The following is a 19,872-nucleotide window of genomic DNA, read 5'->3' on the forward strand; positions in this document are numbered from 1 at the left end:
CTTGTCAGAGCCTCCCTGAGCTGCAAGAAACCACCCAGTGCCAGGAGTGGGTGTGGACAGCCACTGAGCTGATCCAATTGCACCACACAGAGGGGAGCATTTCCCTTCCCTAACACAGAAGTTCTGGATAAGCACGAGGTCTGTACTAAAGCCAGTGCCAACATTTGGCCCATGTCTAACTAGGAGGGATCTGGTTTCCCAGAAAGGATCTGGTTTCTTGTAATCTGGAAACGATCCAAAAAGGAGGGACTGTTCACTGTCTAAGACCCCCCTCCTCTCCCTTTACTCTCCTCAGCTGCACAGGGAGTTCTGGAGAATGTTCTAGCGTGGCTTTAAGGCTGTGAGTCCTCCAGATGCCGTTGGACTCCATCTCCCATCAGCACCAGGCACCATGTTCAATGGTGAGGGAAGAATGATGGGAATTGCAGTCCAGAAATGCCAGGAGGACAACAGGGTTACATTGGGTCTCAGCCTCATGAATCCTGGATGGGAGACTGCACTGCTTAATCACTCTGAGCTTCCTCACGAAGGAACTTAAATGCAAGTAGAATAAAGTAACACCAAGTTCACACAAGAAAACACCAACAGACCTGGCATAACCCAAACCACAACAGTAGCATGTAGGTAATAGAATTTCCTGTAGGATTGGGGCAGGGTGGAGCAGGGAATGAGTGACAAAACCCTACTGCACTCTCCACAGAAGTGCCCTATATGGTAAAAGGAAAACCCAGCTAGAGGAACCCTGGGCCTGACACAACCAGATAGCAATGATATTCTTCGTTACTAGTTCCTTCCATCTCTCAGGTACTGGTTGTCTTTGGGATACCACTGACTGTCCTCATAGTTTTGAAGTCCAGAGACAGCAAATAGGGTCTTCCCTCCCTACTCAGACAAAATCCCCTTGCAAAACAAATGAGGATCAAACCCAATGCACACCAAAAAAGTCAGCAAATGGATCATGCCCTCCAAAGAAATCCCGGAAGACGTCGTGGGCGCTGCGGAAAGTGAAGGTGAATTCGGGTCCTGGGTGTGGTCTTGACCCGGAGGGCCCACCTGTGGGGGAAGCAGAGACCAAATGTTATTTTCCTCACACCAAGACACTGGCTTGCTGTTTACCAAGGTTAAGGCTGTGGCACCCTGGAGCGCCTTGAATGATGGTCAGGGGTGCCACAAGCAACGTTGGTTTCTGTCCCTCTTTTCTTCTCTCCCTCCTCTGATGCCCTCTTGTGTCTTTGCCTACCAAAGGCTTGCACAGCTGTTTGTTGCAGCAGCCCTGGCTACAAGCTCCTTAGGCAAATGGTGCCTCTGGCCAGGGGGTGCTTCCCAGGGCCCTGTGAGACAGTGTGAGAAGGCACCTCTCTTTGGGGCAGCTGTGGCCTGGGAACACCCTAGAAGAAAGGGTGTTTGAAAATGGGTGAGAAGCTGTCAGTTCTGCAGGCAAGGGGTGACATAACTGGACTCCTGAGCCCCACAGGGGTGCCGCAGAAATAATGTAGCTGGTCAAGGGAGCCATGGACTCAGAAAGCTTGAAAACCTCTGGCTTAGGGGTACTAGATAACTAAAATCATTTACATCCAAGACCCAGCAAACCTGCAGCCTGCCAGCCAGCCATGCCTTGTTATGTCTGCGCCCCCTGGAAATAGTTTAATCAAGCACTGATTCATGGGTCAAAAGCCACAAAAGGGCTACAGAGCTAGAAAAACCCATTTTACAGAAAAGAAAAACAAAACTGTTAAGAATAACAAAAAATGGCTGTTTGGGCCATGAAAGGCCTAACTGCGCCACAGCTGCTTTGGTTTGGAACTGACAAGGCAGCCAAGACCTTAGTAATATTCTGCTCCCAAAGAAGTTACCCAACTCTGCAAATTTCTCCCAGGAAATTGCTCCCTGTGAAAGTCGCTCTATCACACTGCTATGACAACAGCTAAAGTAGCTAATGCAGAAGGCCTGTGTGTTTCGGAGCTGCACATAAGCTATCTGTTGCTGTCTTTGCTCTCGCCCTCTTAGCAATGCAGAAACCTGCTTTGAAACCGATCCTGGTTTTTAATGATATTTGTCAGGATAACCCAGATCTTGACCAAGCTCCTTACCTTGACCCATGAGCCCATCTTTGCCATATCGGTCATAGACTTCACGCTTGCTCTCTGAAATCAGAAAGCACCTGGGTTAGATAGCTGCCCACAAAAAAGAGGTGAGGCTCAAGCAGACGTGTTTGCCATTGACTTAGTTGGGACACAGCTGCCCCCCCCACACACATGGACTGCAGGGGCAGGGAGTGTTACTGAGTCCTTGCCTTGTCTACCCAAAGCTAGTCCTGCTTGGGTTAATAATTAGTATTAATTTGCATAGCATGCTCAGAAAACATTGAATTATTTCAGAAAAAACTTGCAACAACTGTGAAATGTCAGCCAGCAAAATTGGAATCATATTACAGCTAGGGGCTGAGAGAAAGAACAGTTAATGAAACACACCTTCCATTTAGTCTAGCTTAGAAGGCTCTCATTTCAAAGGAAGCCCAATCTTCCTCAAGTAGCCTGTCCTAATGGCCAGTTGTCCCACAAGGCTTAGGTGGGTGCTCTCGACTTTACCTCTCAGCTTCTAGTTCCACTATTACAGGGATGGGAAACCTTTTTGGCTCCAGAGGCCAGACACTGGAGGAGGTTTGGCCACAGGGCCCAATTGGACAGGTGGGCAGAACAACTGGCCAGCCAATCACATGACATAATGATGGCATCACATGTCTGACAGGAGGGTGGGGCTAACACCTGTCAAAATTCTTCCCAGAGCTTTGGGAAAGTCATTCCACACTTCCCCTTTAAACACAGTGTGGGATGTTTAAAAGAAGAATCGTAGAATTGAGGTGTTGGAAGGGACGCCGAGGGTCATCTAGTCCAACCCCCTGCAATGCAGGAATCTCAGCTAAAGCATCCATGACAGAGGGCCATCCAACCTCTGCTTAAAAACCTGCAAGGAAAACAGGAACACGAAGAGACGTGCAACGCACCCTTCAAAGCAGCCTCCACCCACTCATTTAAAGGCGTCTCCAAAGGGCACTTTTGCTAAGTGCTTTTATATGCCTTCGCTTGCTAGTGCTCTGCCTCTGCTTGAAAAACATGCCTCTTTTTCTCCCTTCTCTGCTTCACTTTATTTTGGTAAATAAAAATGGGGGCTGGGGGGAGGGAGGAACCTCCCACCAGCCCCAGCCAGTATGGCCAAAGGCCTGGGCTTACAGGAGCTGTTGCCCAACCATATCTTGATGGCCACAGGTCCCACATCTGCACCTTAGCCCTGTGAATAAAACTCTTCTCCCTTCTCTTACAAGGAACAGGAAATCTCCTCAGTCTCCAGAAACACCCCACAACCAGGGCCAAGACCCTACATGACCCAAAACAGCCTGAAGAAAAGAAAAGGGGAGGAGAGAGTCAATGCTTACTGTCCGATAGCACTTCGTAGGCTTCTGCTATCTCCTTGAACTTCTGCTCAGCATGTTCCTTGTTATCTGGGTTTTTATCCGGATGCCACTGCAAAGCTTTCTTCCTGTACCTGTTTGACAACAAGACAACCATGATAGCTTGGTTGGTGTATATTCTTACAGTATAGGCCCTGTCAAGAACCAAGCCCACAGACAATTTCTCTCTCCCCCCCCCCCACCCCAGGTCACATACTGGCCTACACATTCACCCCCTTGTAGTTAGCAGCAACCCTACACCTCCCCCTTTCTGCTTATGTGGACATTCTGCTTCTGTGGGAAGGGAGTTTCAACACATGGGACTAAATGATCCTTGTTTGCTTCCAGGTGAAACTAGACTTCTCTCTCTTCCCACAGGAGCTGATAGCAGCTGATGGCCATAGCAGCTGAAGCTCCAGCTCAACCAAGAGTGGTCATCGGTCATTGTTCTGCCATCTGTCCTCCACGAGGGGGCACTTCACTCCCACAGTAGCACAAAACCCACAAAATGAAAACTGAAAGCCAATTTACTGTTCCTTGGCTTTTCAAAGGCAAGTAGATTGCTGCACTTCCAAAACAGGATCCACAGAGTCTCTTTCACACAGGAAGAGCAGACAACAAGCCTGGAGATTTGCTCACCTGATAATTTGCTTCATGGGAGGCTGAGGAACAAGGGTTTCTACAATACCTCTCTCCTGTTACAGGTGTGCTGCTACCTTAGGGCAGCTCCAGCCTGCACTAACACAAGGAGCAGAGTGGAGGCATTCCCCTAAGGGGAAATTTTGGGCCAAAAGGCTCTTGGATCCTACAGCTTTCATTATACTGAAGCCACAAAGATCTCCTGGCACAGCATTAAGTGTCGACACATTCTCCCTCTGTTCATTCTTGTGCAAGGGGACACACCCAAGTTGTCCACCTCTGGAGTGCAGACCTCCCTGTGCCCATTCCAAAAACAAAAGCAGCCCTACAAACAGCCCACCCCTCTCCCATTCAATTATCTTTCTGTAAGGTGGGTTAAAAACAATAATTTTGCATGAAAAAGGCTATTCTGGTTTTTTGTTTTTTTTAGTTTTACTTCTAGTAGATTTCTCATTTAAAAATCAAATCAAATCTGAATCTTCACACAAGCTGCACAAGCAAAGGTTTTGGATCAGCCTGCTTGGATCAGTCTCCAAGGCACTATTTCTGCACGTCAACCTGCTTTAATGGTTATGGCAACCAATCAGCATGTGCTTTGGTTTTTGGAAAATATACAAAATGTAGTTTGGAAACTGAATTTAAATACTTATGTTGATCTGTTCTCTTGGCAATCTAAAGCCTCCTTTTTATATGCTATAGTATTCCTGCAGGCAGAAAGTTTGTGAACGTTAATTAGGCAGTGAAGGGAAATCAGACAAACATAATATAAGGAAGCCCTCAATTGAGGAGTCGCAAGAAAAGTGAATTTTCAGTATTTGGCAACTAAGTACCTGCATAACAGCCCCAAGAACTAGAACAGATTCTCAGATCAAGTACATTAGACCTGAAACTAGTAGCTACCATGTTCTCCACAGGAAAACTAGGAGCTCGAGTGGAACCAAAAGATGGAAGCAGAAAGGAAAAAACCCAAAGCACTGGGAAAATGCAGTGTCCAAGGCTAATCAGAGTCCAAGGCAAAATTGGCAATACAACTTACAGCCACAAAACCAGCCTGTATCCCCTAACACTGGGAAACACAGTGTTCTGAGTGCTCATTATTCTTGTCACAAACTTAAACTGGCTGCCCTCCACAAAACTGTGGCCAGGTACACTATGCCACCACTTCCACATCTCACAGCCACACTCATAACCACCACACCAGGACTAGCAGTCAGTAGCCTTAGTCAGAAATGAAGAGAATGCCACTTACGCCTTTTTGATGTCATCCGGTGAGGCGCCATGGGGCACCCCCAGGACTTCATAGTAATCCACCATGGTGCCCAAATGTGCTACGCTGCAAACCTAGAGTAAGAGGGAAAGGTTAGTATAGCACACCTCTGTTGGGCATTACCCAAGCTAACACCATCCAAATTAAAATAGCCCTCCCACCCACCCTTTATCGCCGGTCAGAAACTACAGCGGAATGGTTGTGTCAAGAGTCTTGTCGTAACACATGAAAAGGGTTCACGGATACAACCAGACCAAGATCTTTGCCGTTCCTGAGCCCTTAAAACAACTGGTACAACTGCAGCAGAGAAGGAAAGAGGCAGCACCATGAAGGCGTCAGGCACCCTGAGGAAGTTGTTGGGAGATGCCTCCCTACTCCTAAGTGCCCAACACCACCTCTCTATCATATGCACATCTTTGCTCCTAATCATGTCATTGCAAAGCCCCGTTTCTGGTACTTTATCTCTCAGCTGAAGAAGACAAAGAAATCTTCTGGGGAAATTGTGTACTGTGGACAGGTTTTTGAGAAGTCTCCGTTGAAGGTGAAAAATTTCGATATCTGGCTGCACTATGATTCTCGTAGTGGAACTCATAACATGTACAGGGAATACAGGGATTTGACAACTGCTGGAGCTTTGATAACTACTGGAGCTGTCGCAATATGGGAGCCCATCCTAGAGCTCGTGCTCACTCAATTCAGATCATGAAGGTTGAAGAGATTGCTGCTAGCAAGTGCCACAGACCAGCTGTCAAGCAGTTCCATGATTCCAAAATCAAGTTCCCTCTGCCACATAGAGTTCTGCATCATCAACATAAGCCACGCTTCACCACCAAGAGACCAAACACGTTCCTCTAAATGCAGACTTGGTTCATTAGCTCTGAGTTTCAATAAAGTTCTTTTTGAGAGAAAAAAAACCTGCAGCAGGGAAGGGTGCACAACTCTAATGTGAGAAAAACAGAATCCATCAGGCGTAGCCAACCAAGGATAGGCCATGAGCTGCTCTGGCAAAGTCAGGTATGTCTGGAAAAGGGGCTCCTATGAGTTGCCAGAAAACACCACATCTCAACAGTGTCCTCCTTCTTTCCAAGCTGCTTCACACACAATGGACATTAGTTGATTCACAGCTATTTTGATCATGTCTAACCGTGATGTTCCCAATGCTATGAGAACCATACTTTCTTCTCCTACACACACCTTGACTATACACACCATAAGAAATCAGTGCTTATAAAAAACACACACCAAAAAAACCAACCAACCACCCAAGCCTAGACAAATGGATAAAAAGCAACAGGTGTGGCATTCGCACATTCTAAGGAAAACAGTAAGGGACGTGAAAGATCCACATATGCGCTTGCTATGTTTGCACTGTAAATAAATGCCCAGTCATTTAAAGAGAAGGAAGAGGGATCTAAAAAGTGCATAGATAGAGATGTGAATATCCAGGGAGGGTGGGAATGCCTTCTCATATCTCTCTCTCTCTCTTAACACTGGGGTGTGGGCGGGGAAGCTCCTATGCAATAGTTTCATTATTTGAATGAGTGAAATGCTTAAGCTTCTACCCACTCAAAACGTGTATTGTAATGATTTCTATGTAGGATTTCTATGTATGTATTCTCTACATCATTAGAGAAGGAAGTGTATGCTTTGGATGTATACAACACTCAGATACAAGCTGCATTTCCACACCTAGAGGGTGCTGTCATCTTTTATGAAAGGGCCTTCCCTGCTGGTAAATTGCTGCTAATCTTTTGGTGACATCTGATCTAGTTTGGAGAAACTAGAAGCAACTAGCCTATGTGTACTGTCCTTTTGACCTGGTCCCAATCTTCTAACTGTGCCACAGACTTCCAGCTACAGATGTAACAGTGCAAACCTTTGCATATCTACTCAAACATACGTACCATTGTTTAAAGGGACTTACTTCCACGTAAATGCAAACAGGAATCCAGCCTAACGTTTTTGAAGCTGCAATCCTAAGTGAATAAACTAGACTAAACTAGAGTAGGCATTATGAAATATGCATAGGATTCCTCAGTACCTTTCATAAATATGTCAAATAGTGAAATTTTGTAAGCAAAGTTATTACATCACGTATTTTATGTTGCAAAAGCAGTAAAACACATTTCAGCTTGAGAAGGTATTGCATATTTTCCCTGAAAGTGGAAGTAAAAACTAGATTGTCTGGAAGACTTATTCTCATACCAAATGCCTCTCTTTATCTTTCACATTTACAACAAAAACTGCAAGAGAAGCTTAATGGTCACAAAGGAAACTGCTCTTTGTGGCATAGAGTTGCAACCTGGGTAGTTTGAAATGCAGTGTGAACTCAGAAGTCAGTCCCACTGGGTTCAATAAGGGTTACTTCTTAGTAAGTTTATTTAGGGTTGTAACTGCAATTTTTTTTTTATCATCTTACTAGATTAGGGGTAGTATTCAGCCAGTGCATCCTGTCAGCACCACAATTTCTGCTTGGGCAAGAGGACCCCTCCTGCCCTGTGTCCTCTTTTAATCTGCTCCAGAGCACTGAGGGAACCCCTAAAAGAGATTTAGAGGGCATGTGGGGGCAGGGAGAAGATGGGGGAGATCGGCTAAGCAAAGAGAAATCCTTGCACTTACAGAATGAGCGATGTAGCACTACGATGACTTCCACTCAAAGCTCTGAACAGCTTTAGATGTGCATACAGTTAGCTTTTTCCCCAGCCCATGAAGTGCTTCATAAATATTTATTTTTAAAAAATAAAATAGCTCAAATAACCAGAGCACACATTATGGGCTGTATTCAGCAGTGCCCAGTTAAGAGATTACAACTGCAATCCTATGCACAACTTCCCTGGGAGTAATCCCTGCCTGACACAGTGGCAGTTCTTAGAAACAGGTTTAAGATTACTCTTTGAATATGCAATCCTACACATGCCTGTTAAGCATTGAGTTCAGTGGAACTTCTTCTTGTTGTTGTTGTTTAGTCGTTTAGTCGTGTCTGACTCTTCGTGACCCCATGGACCAGAGCACGCCAGGCACTCCTGTCTTTCACTGCCTCCCGCAGTTTGGTCAAACTCATGCTGGTAGCTTTGAGAACACTGTCCAACCATCTCGTCCTCTGTTGTCCCCTTCTTCTTGTGCCCTCAATCTTTCCCAACATCAGGGTCTTTTCCAGGGAGTCCTCTCTTCTCATGAGGTGGCCAAAGTATTGGAGCCTCAGCTTCACGATCTGTCCTTCCAGTGACCACTCAGGGCTGATTTCCTTAAGAATGGATAGGTTTGATCTTCTTTCAGTCCATGGGACTCTCAAGAGTCTCCTCCAGCATCATAATTCAAAAGCATCAATTCTTCGGCGATCAGCCTTCTTTATGGTCCAGCTCTCACTTCCATACATCACTACTGGGAAAACCATAGCTTTAACTATACGGACCTTTGTTGGCAAGATGATGTCTCTGCTTTTTAAGATGCTGTCTAGGTTTGTCATTGCTTTTCTCCCAAGAAGCGGGCGTCTTTTAATTTACTCCAAAATAAATGGATTGCAGCTGCAATCTTATATATATGCTCACATGAGAGTACCACGGAAGATCTTACTTCCATGGAAACATGAACAGGCTTATGCTGCAAGTTTGTATCTTATGAAACTATCTGCGGAAAACTCTTCATAAGTCCAAGAATGGGACAAAGCCACCACAAGGATAAATCAGGCAGGTCCCAATCTCATGCATCTTCCTACGACTATCTGCCTGGATCTGAGCTGTATGGGGTGCCTCTTTTACTCTGTGCTTATCACGGTGTCCCAAGGTGCTGCTAACAGGGACTGATAGCCTTATGAAAGGGCAGAGAATAACGTGGGAGGTACAAGCCTCCTGTTCTCTGACTAAAGAAGCCTGACTTCAGCAGACATGGTCCACACATTTCCTAGCTTGGATCTATAATTGCCATGACCTGGTGCTGCTGCTTTTGAAACAACTACTCTGCATAAACACTAGTTAGATGACACTCCCTCTCACTGAAAAGTCTCTTCTTCCAGGATGGATAGACAGAAAGACATCTGGTTTTACAGGAATCACCTTAGGATGCTTATTGCTAAACCCATTCATGCATGCAAGTAGGGTGGTGCTTGAAAGAAAGCTTCTGAATGGCCCCTACTTGGTTGCATCAGGATTTAAGGGAAGTTGTTCCAATTCCAAAACTCCTCCTACAAAACTTCAAGTGCATAGCAATCCTGGCCCGTGCCTCCTGAAGCCCAGACAGGTTTAGCAGCCCATGCTACTAAACTGTCTGCTGGTTGGAGCCTTAGGCCAGATTCATATATGAAGAGTACTGCTTAAAACACAAGAAATATAGGAAGCTGCTTGGGTTATGTCAACCACAGACTGCGGATGAAATTGCCTCCAGCCAGCAAAGAGCTGCTTTGCAACCTAAAAGCCCCTTGGTGTGGAGATGCATCCAGAACACAACACTGTTGCTTGCACCATGGTTTTGGATCATGAAGCAAAGCAGGGGGGTGGGATCTGTGAGCCTCCAGATACCCCCAACATCTATCATCCCTGACCATCCCTTGCCATGGAGCCTATGAATCTGGGATCCACGGGGAAACCCAAAGACAACACTGGACAAGCACCTGAGCTGACCCAGGCCCAGTGCACCCAAAAGGATACTACTGGCCCATTGCCTTCCTCATTAAGTATCTTTATGCATTAAGCGGTTTAGTGGCCATTAAGTTTTTAAGAGATTAGGAGGCTGCGGGAGGAGCAAGAATAGCTGCTGTGACAACACTAAGGCAGGAAAACGACCAAGGAGGGTTTTCTGTCTCAGTGTTGCAGCCCAGTTCTGAAGCTCAGCTTTGCCTGCTGACCTGCAGATCGTTGCTTACCTGTTTGGATCATACAAATGGATGCTCGGGCATTTAACTCACAAGGAGAACTCCTGCAGGCTAGTTGCTATATGAATGATAAGAAATGAAATCACAACCCCATGCTCTTTGCAGTTACAATGCAAAGATGTTGACTCTGTGGGGTTGTTTGTTTTTTAATGCTGATACTCATCAGTGCTGACTCCTTTGAGCTCTTCAGTCTTGGGTTTTCAATTTATCAGATTCATGATACACCACTCCCTGTTGCCATTTCCTTTGTGGATCATCCACTCTTCTGTCAACGTGTCCTCCAAAATTTAAACAAATTTGGAAGCTGGTGTGGAGATGACAGGGTGCCCCTTCACTTGCTATCCTCCTCTGAGCTGGGTTCTGCCTAAACTCTCTGACAGGGGTACCTTCCTTACCTCTACTTTGCTGGAGTAGAAGAGGCAGAGAAGCCTTTTGCAATAGGGTGGTTTTCTTTTCTCCTCCTCTGGGAAAGAAGCAGAAAGACCCCACCTTAACATTGTTACACTAACCCCATTTCCACATTAAAAGTATTTCCCTTCTGCCCCCCCCCCCAAGTTATGCAGAGACATTCCATTTGAGGTCACCCTCTGTCAAGAATGACTTTCCAACACCACCCTAAAATATGCAAACCAATACTAAGTAATATTAAGGACTCCGAGATCAGGGAGATGGGTTTCCAAGTCAAAGTATTTGACTTGAGACACTCTTCAGAACCTCATCAAGTTCCCTGGGGGGGGGGTGGCACCTTCCTACACCTTTCATTTCATTTGACTTTTTTATGGCACCAGCTCACTTCTTCAAAAGTTGCTCGAACATAATATTCTCTTTCCCGCCTCGCCTAGTGCACATTTGTGTTTGAATCAAATTAAATCTGAATAAAATCGTCACCAACTCCCTGCGTAGTCAGTTCGCCCTTGCTCATCCCATCAAGCTGATCTTTTAAAACAGCCCTTCCTCTAAGGAGCTCCCACCGCCCCTTCCCATTTATCTCCATCCGTTGGTAGAATCCTGCAATTTTGTTTGCAGCAGCCTGCAATCAGGGGCAGGCCTTCTCCCGAGTTCTCCTAGAAAGCGTGAGTGCTTTTGTTGCCGTTTCTCGGCGAAAATGCTTATTTGTCCCTCTCGGGGCTGGCTCTGGGCCCTCGCCTCTCCCTTTGTTTTGCGGTGCGCCACCGGATCAACAACAAGCACAACATCCGGCCGGTGCGAGGGACCGATCGCGTTTCAGCTTCTCGACTGTTCTAACAGCGCCTTTCCCCATAGCACCCATTTTCGTGCCGGCAGGAAAAAACAACCAACACGCATTCCGTGCAGGGCAGCACCGGCGGGTTGCAAACGCCTCTTTTTCTGATGGCATTTTGGGTGGGGAAGAAACAGGCATGCCTAAAACTACCCACAGCCTCTCGCATCTTAAACCCTATTTTTGGACAGCGCGTTAGTTACTGCGGAACGAAACTCAGCTGCTCTCTCCGCGTAACGTACGTATACACACACGCAACGCCCACCCGACACAAGAGCGTGACTTGAAAGCAGGGAGACTAGGGGTGGATGCCACCCTTTGACCCTTCAGTCCTGCTAGATGCGGGGACGACAAGGCGATAGCAAAGGATCGTAATTGTTGTTTTTATTTATTATTCGTTGACTTTATATACCGCCCTTCGCCCGACGATCAGAAGTGCGGTTTACAGTGCAAAGACACGAAATAGGAAAAACAATACCCTCCCACCCCTCTATAGGGGTAAAGCGGTTTTTAAATCGTATTGACAGCAAGCGCAACTTCGAAACACTTCTGCTTGTCAGAGCTGCTAGAGCCTCGTCGGTGGGTCGGCAGATAGCCTCTCTCAGGGGATCTGCCAGCTGCTCCACATTCCTATCCCGGGGATCCTACAAGAGATCTGCATCTCCAGATCTCTTCATGCGGCCGCTCTCCCCTGGCCGTCATCTGCCTTGCTTTTGTTTTATTGCAATGGCACCCGATGCTCCAAGAAACAAGCAGGCAGCAGGCAAAGCCAGCAAGCAATCGTACCTCAGCGCTGGAGGAGGCTCCGTGCGGACTGCACCATGCTCCGCAGCTCCGCAGCCCCGCTCGCTTGGGACGCGAGTTTTTCGCCGCTCTCGCCTCCTGCTGCGGCTGTCAAGGGAAGAGCGGAGGAGGGCCCCGGCCTGCAAGCCCCAGCTCGGCCCCGGGGACTGGCGCCGGCGCCGGCCAATGGAACGCGCGCCTCCATTGTGACGTCGAACCCTGCACTCTGAACCGGTGAGGTAAGGCGAGGAGGCCGCGGCCAACAGCTGCTCGGGGCTCCGGTGGAATTCTCTGGAGCGCGCTTGCCACGGGCGGCGCGTGAAGCCCCCTCCCGGCCCCACGCGGATGTGCGCTACGACTCTGGTACGCCGGCGGAACCCCTTGCGCAGCCGGGGAAGCCGCCCCCCTTTTGTGCGTGGAAACATCTCGCAGCATCTCAGGCTGCAACGGGTGCAGGACGCGCTCTTACCTGGGAGTAAGGCTCGTCGAACTCGCTGGGGCTGACTTCAGAGTAGACACGTCTAGGGTTACACTGTCAGGCAACCCTGGGTCTCAGGTTGCAGCTTTTCTCTCTGAACCTGATGCTCAGTGCTACATGGATTTCATTCCCACTAGTGTTCGGTTAATAAAATAACAATAACAACAACAACTATATTATTATTATTATTATTATTATTATTATTATTATTATTATTATTATTATTATTATTAAAACCCTTCTGTACTAGTGCCACATTACCATCCCTCTCTGCATAAAGGGTAGCAGACTTAAGTATTTAATTTTTTCTAAACAATAAAAATACCCATGAAAAGAAAAACAGGTTTAACAGCAAAATAATATAAATGCAACACAAGGAGCTTTCAATGATCAAGTCAAAAGATTAAAAACAAATCATGAGTAAATGAACTGGGTGCAATTGTGAAATTATAGAATTGTAAAATTATAAATGATGTACCACAAGTTACCTCACACAACAAAGGAAATGGGGGGGGGGTCTTGCCTGTTTACAGACACCTGCAAACACAAAGTTTTCCTTTTCCAAAGGAGAGGAAAGTAATACCGGTATGTTTGGCACCAGCTTGGCTGCAGGAGTTGCCAGGAAGAGGTGTACAAGACACCATCCAACAGCCTTAGGGACTCTACTCCGGATTTGTGTAAGGTTTACTCCTTAGCCTTTCCTTCTCCCAAAGATGTCCCACAAGGCAGCCTCATAAAGACCCTAGTAGAGGTAATTTCCCTAATATAGATGTTCCATGGGGGGGGGGGGAATGATAATCTCCAGCTGTGTCTTACACTATAAATTTCTTGTTTTAGAAAGTAAGGACTTGTGTGAAATGGTGTGTGAGGGAGGTGAGGTGGGTAGTTGGCTGCAAGCTCTGTCAACATGAGCACAACATGGAGGCAGCAGGTCAGCTGAGAAAATACCAGAACATAATTGTTGTTATAAACTGGTGGGTGGTAGCGGTAGCACAACTGAGATATGATGTAGCAATTTAGAACAGGCAGGGTGGATGGTAGAAGCCAGCTGCAGTGACTCAGCATTAGGGGAATATTGCTGCTATTATAGAAGCTTGTCAGCCAGGTCTCCACCAGGATCCTAAGGCCTGAGACTCAAGAGGTGGGTCTTGGTGATGTCACAGGGTTACCTAGTCTTCAAAAACAACAATAAGAATCTGATAATTGGCTTGGGCCTGGGTGCATGGCCCCAGAATGAAAGGGTGGAATTTGGCAGCAAAAGAGCTAGAGATGTGACAGATCAGAAAAAGGGGGGCAAGCGAATAAGGAAACACTTTGTTTTGCAATGGGGGATGAAAGAGAGAGAATGGAAAACCTCTTATGAATGATGAGTAAGAGACCTTTTATAGCACTATCCCTCAATTCCATATGCTTCTCAGCTAGTCCTGTGTGCTGTTTGTAACTGGTGGTGCTAGATACACAAATCACATGAGTAATAGTTACCACAGGCAGGCATTTGCCAGCTAGTTAACACACAAAGAAGAAACCATCCTGGCAGAAGGCCTTGATGCCAATTCCCCAGTGTGTGTTACTCACCCCTAGTGGATGGAAGCCACAGAAAGGAGTGCTTTCCTGGTGAACACCCAAAGTTATAAGGAATTACTGGATGCATGGGGAATTCCATGTTCTTACAGTAATCCAGAAAAATTGGTAAGGCTATGCATCAAATCAATAGGACAGTGTCAGGGTAGACGCTTAAATCATCCTGACCTGTGTTTTCTTTAATTGCTTATGCTTAATGCTTAGCAATGCTAAATTGGTTTATATTTTAAAAATTAGCATACGCAAATAGGTTGTTGTCTTTTTGTGTGTGAGAGAGAATAGTGGTCAATGTAGAGAGACTGTAACAGTGTCTTTACCTGGCAAGTCTGCATATGTTTTTGCAAAGGGTAGAAACTTGCTTATTTTAAAAACAAATGAAATGGGGGCGGGGGAGGATGACAGGGTGTCTTACGGTGCTATGGGAGGGACCAGAGTCTGCTCTTGGTGCTATGTTCCTAACTTTGTGGTGAGATCCTAACAGTTTATATATTTATAAAAGCAGTGCCCCATCACAGGACCTATGCAGTGGGATATTAATCTGTGTGGGTGTCCTGCTTCTAAGAACTGCCTCCAGGTTCCTCACCCTACTAGCATACACCTTTTCCAGGTGCCATTATCTTCACTCAAGGGTATGATGCAGAGCAGGTGTTAACCACAACTCATTCAACAGGTTGATCTTTTGCTGACATGATGCACCATCCATCTTGTATGTATCTGCTGGGACAGCCTTTCTCAGTGTCTGCAGGCAGTGATGGAAAGGTGATTGGCATCTCTACATGTGCAAAGCACCTGCCTTGCTACTGAATCTTTGTAACCTGCTCCCATGCATCTGGACTAGAGGGTGCAGCTTTCAGCTAGGCTTGAACATCTCCCTTCCTCACTAAGAACACTGAATAGTAAGTGAGCTGTAGGGTAGAAGGCTGCCCTTTCTTCAACAAGACAGGATTTGGGTCCCTTCTAGTTCTTCGTAATTTTGCAAGCCAGTAATATGGTGGCAGGGGAAGAGGACAAATCCTAGAGATGATCCATTTATCAGGCAACCACAGCTGTTTGAAGCTCCTCCACTCTTTTCTGGTTTGACTGGTTCTCCTCACCAACACACTTTCAATTAGGCTGCTCCCAGAAAAACCAAGTTCTGACATCAGAATAATTATTTGGCACTGGTAGGATGCCTCAAAGTGGTCACTTGACATCATAATGACTGACTCAATTATTTATTGAATTTGTACCCCACCCTTCATTCCCAAGGAGCCCAGGGCTCAAAGCTGGTCTGTGGGGGAAATAAGGATCCATTCTACCAGCTAGATCTAATTCCCCATGTCTGAATTATGCAAATGAAGTGCACGTAGTAAAATCATTAATGTTTTCATGATACACTGCTTTCGTAAGAGATTTTTTTTAAAAAAATGTGATACGTAAACGGTTTTAAATAAACTAAGTGCACACCTCTGAGCTTGGCAGTTCAGGCAGAGCCTGGGCTGGGGTACCCTGCATGCCCCCCTCTCAGGGGAATAATGCCACTGTGGAGACCAACAGCCAGGCTGTGACCTTTATTGGACACGGGAGCGTTCTTCTCTTGCATGTCGGTGAGGCTCAGAGGACAGTGCACATGATGGATTCCCTCTCCCTGTGGGAAGGGATAATGTCGGGGAAGACATACCGCATGTCACTGAGGACCGAGTCATTCTCTTCAGGGGCTGCCGGCAAGGCAAGCTGCTGCCTCTCTGGCTCTTCAGTGCAGCCTCTGCCCTTTGGGCCTTCTGCTGGCTTGTCCTCCTTTGTGTTGTCTCCTGCGCCCGGGCTCCTGGCTCTAATGGGAAAGGGAGCACCCGCCACTTCCTCGCTGGGCCCTGGCGTCCTTTTGTGTGCCCGCCTCGCGCTACCTCGCCTCTTCCTGGAGCTGTCTCGGGAGGCGCCCGCCAGGTGCTGCTGCCCCACGGTCTCCATCTCAGACAGGCTGTAGGCCAGGGTGGCCCGATGCAGCTCCTTGTCTTCGTCTTCAGGGTGGGTGAAAGAGAACCCTGCGCTCTGCGGGCGTGGCGGAGTCGGGATGTCCGTAGCAGACGAGCGCAGGATCTCGTGTTGCTCCGGCTGGATGAGCTCCACCGTGGCCTTCAAGTTGTCGTTGGTGAGGTCTGGAGGAGGTGAACAAAGCAAGGGGTGGGGAAGCAGCCCCTTCAGCATCACTCTGTGGGCCCAGCACCCCTGAGGCTCAAAGGGGCTTTGCGCTCTGCCCCAGCATGCAGCAGTGTCATTTGGATAGGAATGAGAGACAATGGGAGCAGGGGCAGGGTTCTTTAGCACCTGAGATAGCAACATAGAATGGGAAGCCTTCCCAGTGCCCCTTCAACAGCCCTCCATCAAGGAGGACCCACTGCCAATGTGAAAAGAATATCCTGACCTCAATGGATTTCTCTGCTTATTTTAATGTGGGAGAAACATGGACCAGTTCAAGCCTGGACCCAAATAGTCTTAATCCTTGCACAGCCGCTAATGGGAGATGAAGTACAATGGATGCCCTTATTACTCCAGGGACTGTCCAGCCTAGAGTGAGCCATAGAGCTGCTCCTGCTCCTCCTCAACTTAGGCTCAGTGTCATCCATTGGCTCTGGCAATCATAGTAAACACCAGTCACCACTGACTGAGATGCAGGCCAAGACCCCCATCTTCCCTTCTAGATGTGTGCCCAACTCTAGTGCCCTCTGAGTTTGATTTCTTACCACGCACGTCTGCCACTTTGAGCTCCCCGTCCGCGTCAATCTCCATTCTCTCCTGCCCATTCTCAAGGATCCTGCAAAAGAGGCCTTGCCACATTGCATTGCAGCACTTGCCACATTGCATTCTGGTCAAGCATGCGCTGTCGCCACATCCCACCCCACACCCACACTCCAACAGAGGCATTCTCGGTGACTTCTTCCCTAAATTCCCTCTTGCTAGAAGCTCAGCACAATCCAAACCTGAGCATTGCTCAGAAGCACTGTAAGACTTAGGACAAAGTTAATACAGTGGCTATTTTTATCGTCAACACTGAGAATGTTTCACTTCATTTTTTTCTGCCTTAACAGTTTTTAACTAACACAAGCACAGCATGGGGGCTAGTTATATATCTAAACAAATAAACTGATTGATTGGGAAACCACAGATAGTAAGCAGGAAACGATTGTCAAGATCTACTCCACAGGGTTAGGAGTTATTAGTTACCAGTATTATTATGCAAGAGTGAGAAGAGTCAGATGTACAGGGGATGGAGTGGACTTGCAAGGAATCCAAAGGACAAGCTACGCATTCAAAATTGTCTCAATAATAATGAGAACTGGTCAAGAGGAACAAAATGAAATTAAGCAAGGGCAAATCTGAAATGTTACAGCAAGGATAATTCTGTATTTGCAGTACTGTGTTGAGGCTTAGACACTAAAGGTTTTTAAACCCATACCAGTTCATAAATGAACTGTAAGAAGATAAAAGGTTAAACAATCTGAGCAAAGGATCCGCCTACAGATTAAGGAAGGACAATATACTGGTTGTTTTAAATAGTATTTTAAAAATCTCAGACGGTGATCAGGTAGGTGGACATGGCAAAAATAATTGAAGGGAAGCAGTTTTAGGTTAAACATAAGGAAGAATTTCCCATTTGTAAGAGCATTTCATCCCACATGAAGTGCTTTTAAAGGTCTCTTCTATTGTATTATTTGCACAGCACATTAATTTGGGTTAATGGAGGACAGGTAATAAAAAAGGAACATATATTCTAAGTTCAAACAAAATGCCAAATGATGGTTTGGCAAAGTCCCGAAGTCACAAACTCCCTCTTCCCCCTTCACTCTCCATTCTCCTTTTGCACAATTTGCTTTAGTGAGTTGTTTCTGCTTTTGCAGAAAATGATAGTTTGCCATTACATCTGATTAGGGGGCAGGCTAACTCGCGTGCGCCTGGCCCCTCCTTGTCACCTCACCTCCTGGTGGTTATCCGTTTGCCATTGATGTACTTAGTAGATGTGGAGACAGAGCAGAAGCCTATTCCTAATTCAGCACCAGGCCCAAACGTAGTGAAGAAATCTAGGAGGGGAAAGTGACAACATCACTGCTGAGGGGGAGGGAGGCAGCTAGCGCAGGCCTCAATACCAGCCAAATGGCAGAGGCCTTCCCATACTGCAAATGTCAGTGGGAATGAAGGGACTGGACAAAGGAGGCACTAACACTTAACAGGAGAATTGTTCCTCAGACATTTAAAAGCAGGGGTGAATTGGGTCCTTGTGAGATGACAGAGCCAGAATGAGGTAGAGAAGCAGATATGGAAGAGGCAAAGTGTATTGGAGAAGCACAGAGGCAAGCCCTGCAATGAGCATGTGCAGCAGATTGCCCACTGAGCTGCTCAAGGCTGCAAGGTGATGCGTCCTTGCCTTACCTGTCTGGAATGGAGAGCTGTAGGAGCAATAGGAGTAGGTGGTACAGCCTGGCAAGACCCACTGGGGTATTCCTCCTTGAAGATCTGTATATGGGGACAACTCCTCTGGAAAGGGAGGAGGAGGCTGATAAGTGGAAGACTTTCCAGTTACACATTATAACCCAAATAATACAGGGACATGTTCAGTTCCATTGTTTGGTGCAATGAGCCTAAGCAGATCAGGTGATATAATGCAATACAAATCCATGATTATACCATACCCCAAGACACAGAGAGGATGTCTTATGTGACATGCACCCCTTCAGTAAGAGCGAGGACAGAGCAGAAAGATTGCAGCCAAGCTAGACCTGGAACCTTCCCCCTGTCCTTGTCTCTGTCAAAGCACAAAGTAGAAAAGCCCTGTGGATCATGGTCATGAATATAATCCACTGCTGTGGTGGCTGATTCATTAGGGTGCACAGAACACTGCTCTGAGCTCAGGCTCAGGCTGGGAGGACAGAGCTCAAACAATCCTCTCTCTCTCTCTCTCTCTCTCTCTCTCTCTCTCTCTCTCTCTCTTCTCTCTCTCTCAAAAGTCCACTCCTGTTCCTCTCCAAATGGCTCCGTTTCAGCAGCCTGGTGACACAGCAATCCAACACACACTTATCTGGGCACAAGACCCTCTGAAGACAGTGCGACCGCTATCTGAGCAAACATGCACAGGGATGAACCGTTGGCGAGGGGAGGAAACATTTTAGTTGTTTCCACTGTTGAAAAAGAATGCAAATAAGAAAAATGTGAGTGAGGCCGTTGTCTTGTAACCTTGATCCTGCAAGCTATAATAACATCTAGCTCCTTTGTCTCTGAGAAAGGTACTGCGTCTTGAGAACAGGGTGTTAGTGCCTTTATTTTTTAGCAGAAGAAGCAAGTTATAGACATTTTTAAGCAGGGTGGTGAAACTTTTGCAGCCCAAGGACCACATTCCCTCCCAGGCAGACTTCTAGCGGTGGGTGGGGCCAGGTGCAAAGTGGGCAGGGACACAAATGCGGCTCTCACCTTGGTATAGTAAGCGGCAGCCCAGCCATGCAAAACTCAGCCGCTTCTGCATCTCCTCCTTTCCACATCTCTCTGTCACGGCAAGCCAAAGCTACTACCAAGGTTCAAAGACACTTTCCCACCAGAAGAA

The 19,872-nt window shown here is 46.8% G+C and overlaps 1 protein-coding gene and 1 pseudogene across 2 annotated transcripts in view; one reads left to right on the forward strand and one right to left on the reverse strand.

Moving 5' to 3' along the window:
* Positions 1–19,872, reverse strand: part of LOC310689515 (uncharacterized protein) — a 34,230-nt gene that overhangs the window by 8,896 nt on the left and 5,462 nt on the right. Inside the window, exons 6-16 of the mRNA XM_083467310.1 lie at positions 18,708–18,812; positions 18,256–18,358; positions 17,024–17,094; positions 15,898–16,438; positions 12,463–12,685; positions 12,248–12,352; positions 10,617–10,682; positions 5,337–5,428; positions 3,434–3,543; positions 2,091–2,144; positions 937–1,053 (exon numbers count right to left, since the gene is read on the reverse strand). Of these exons, the coding sequence (XP_083323436.1) occupies positions 937–1,053; positions 2,091–2,144; positions 3,434–3,543; positions 5,337–5,428; positions 10,617–10,682; positions 12,248–12,352; positions 12,463–12,685; positions 15,898–16,438; positions 17,024–17,094; positions 18,256–18,358; positions 18,708–18,812 (1,587 nt within the window). The remainder of the gene's footprint in view (positions 1–936; positions 1,054–2,090; positions 2,145–3,433; positions 3,544–5,336; positions 5,429–10,616; positions 10,683–12,247; positions 12,353–12,462; positions 12,686–15,897; positions 16,439–17,023; positions 17,095–18,255; positions 18,359–18,707; positions 18,813–19,872) is intronic.
* Positions 5,666–6,268, forward strand: LOC310693380 (large ribosomal subunit protein eL20-like; annotated as a pseudogene). Its single transcript has one exon. The product of its transcript is annotated as a large ribosomal subunit protein eL20-like (transcript).

Source organism: Podarcis liolepis (assembly GCF_965112155.1).
Source record: "Podarcis liolepis genome assembly, chromosome: 1".
Classification (NCBI taxonomy): Eukaryota; Metazoa; Chordata; class Lepidosauria; order Squamata; family Lacertidae; genus Podarcis; species Podarcis liolepis.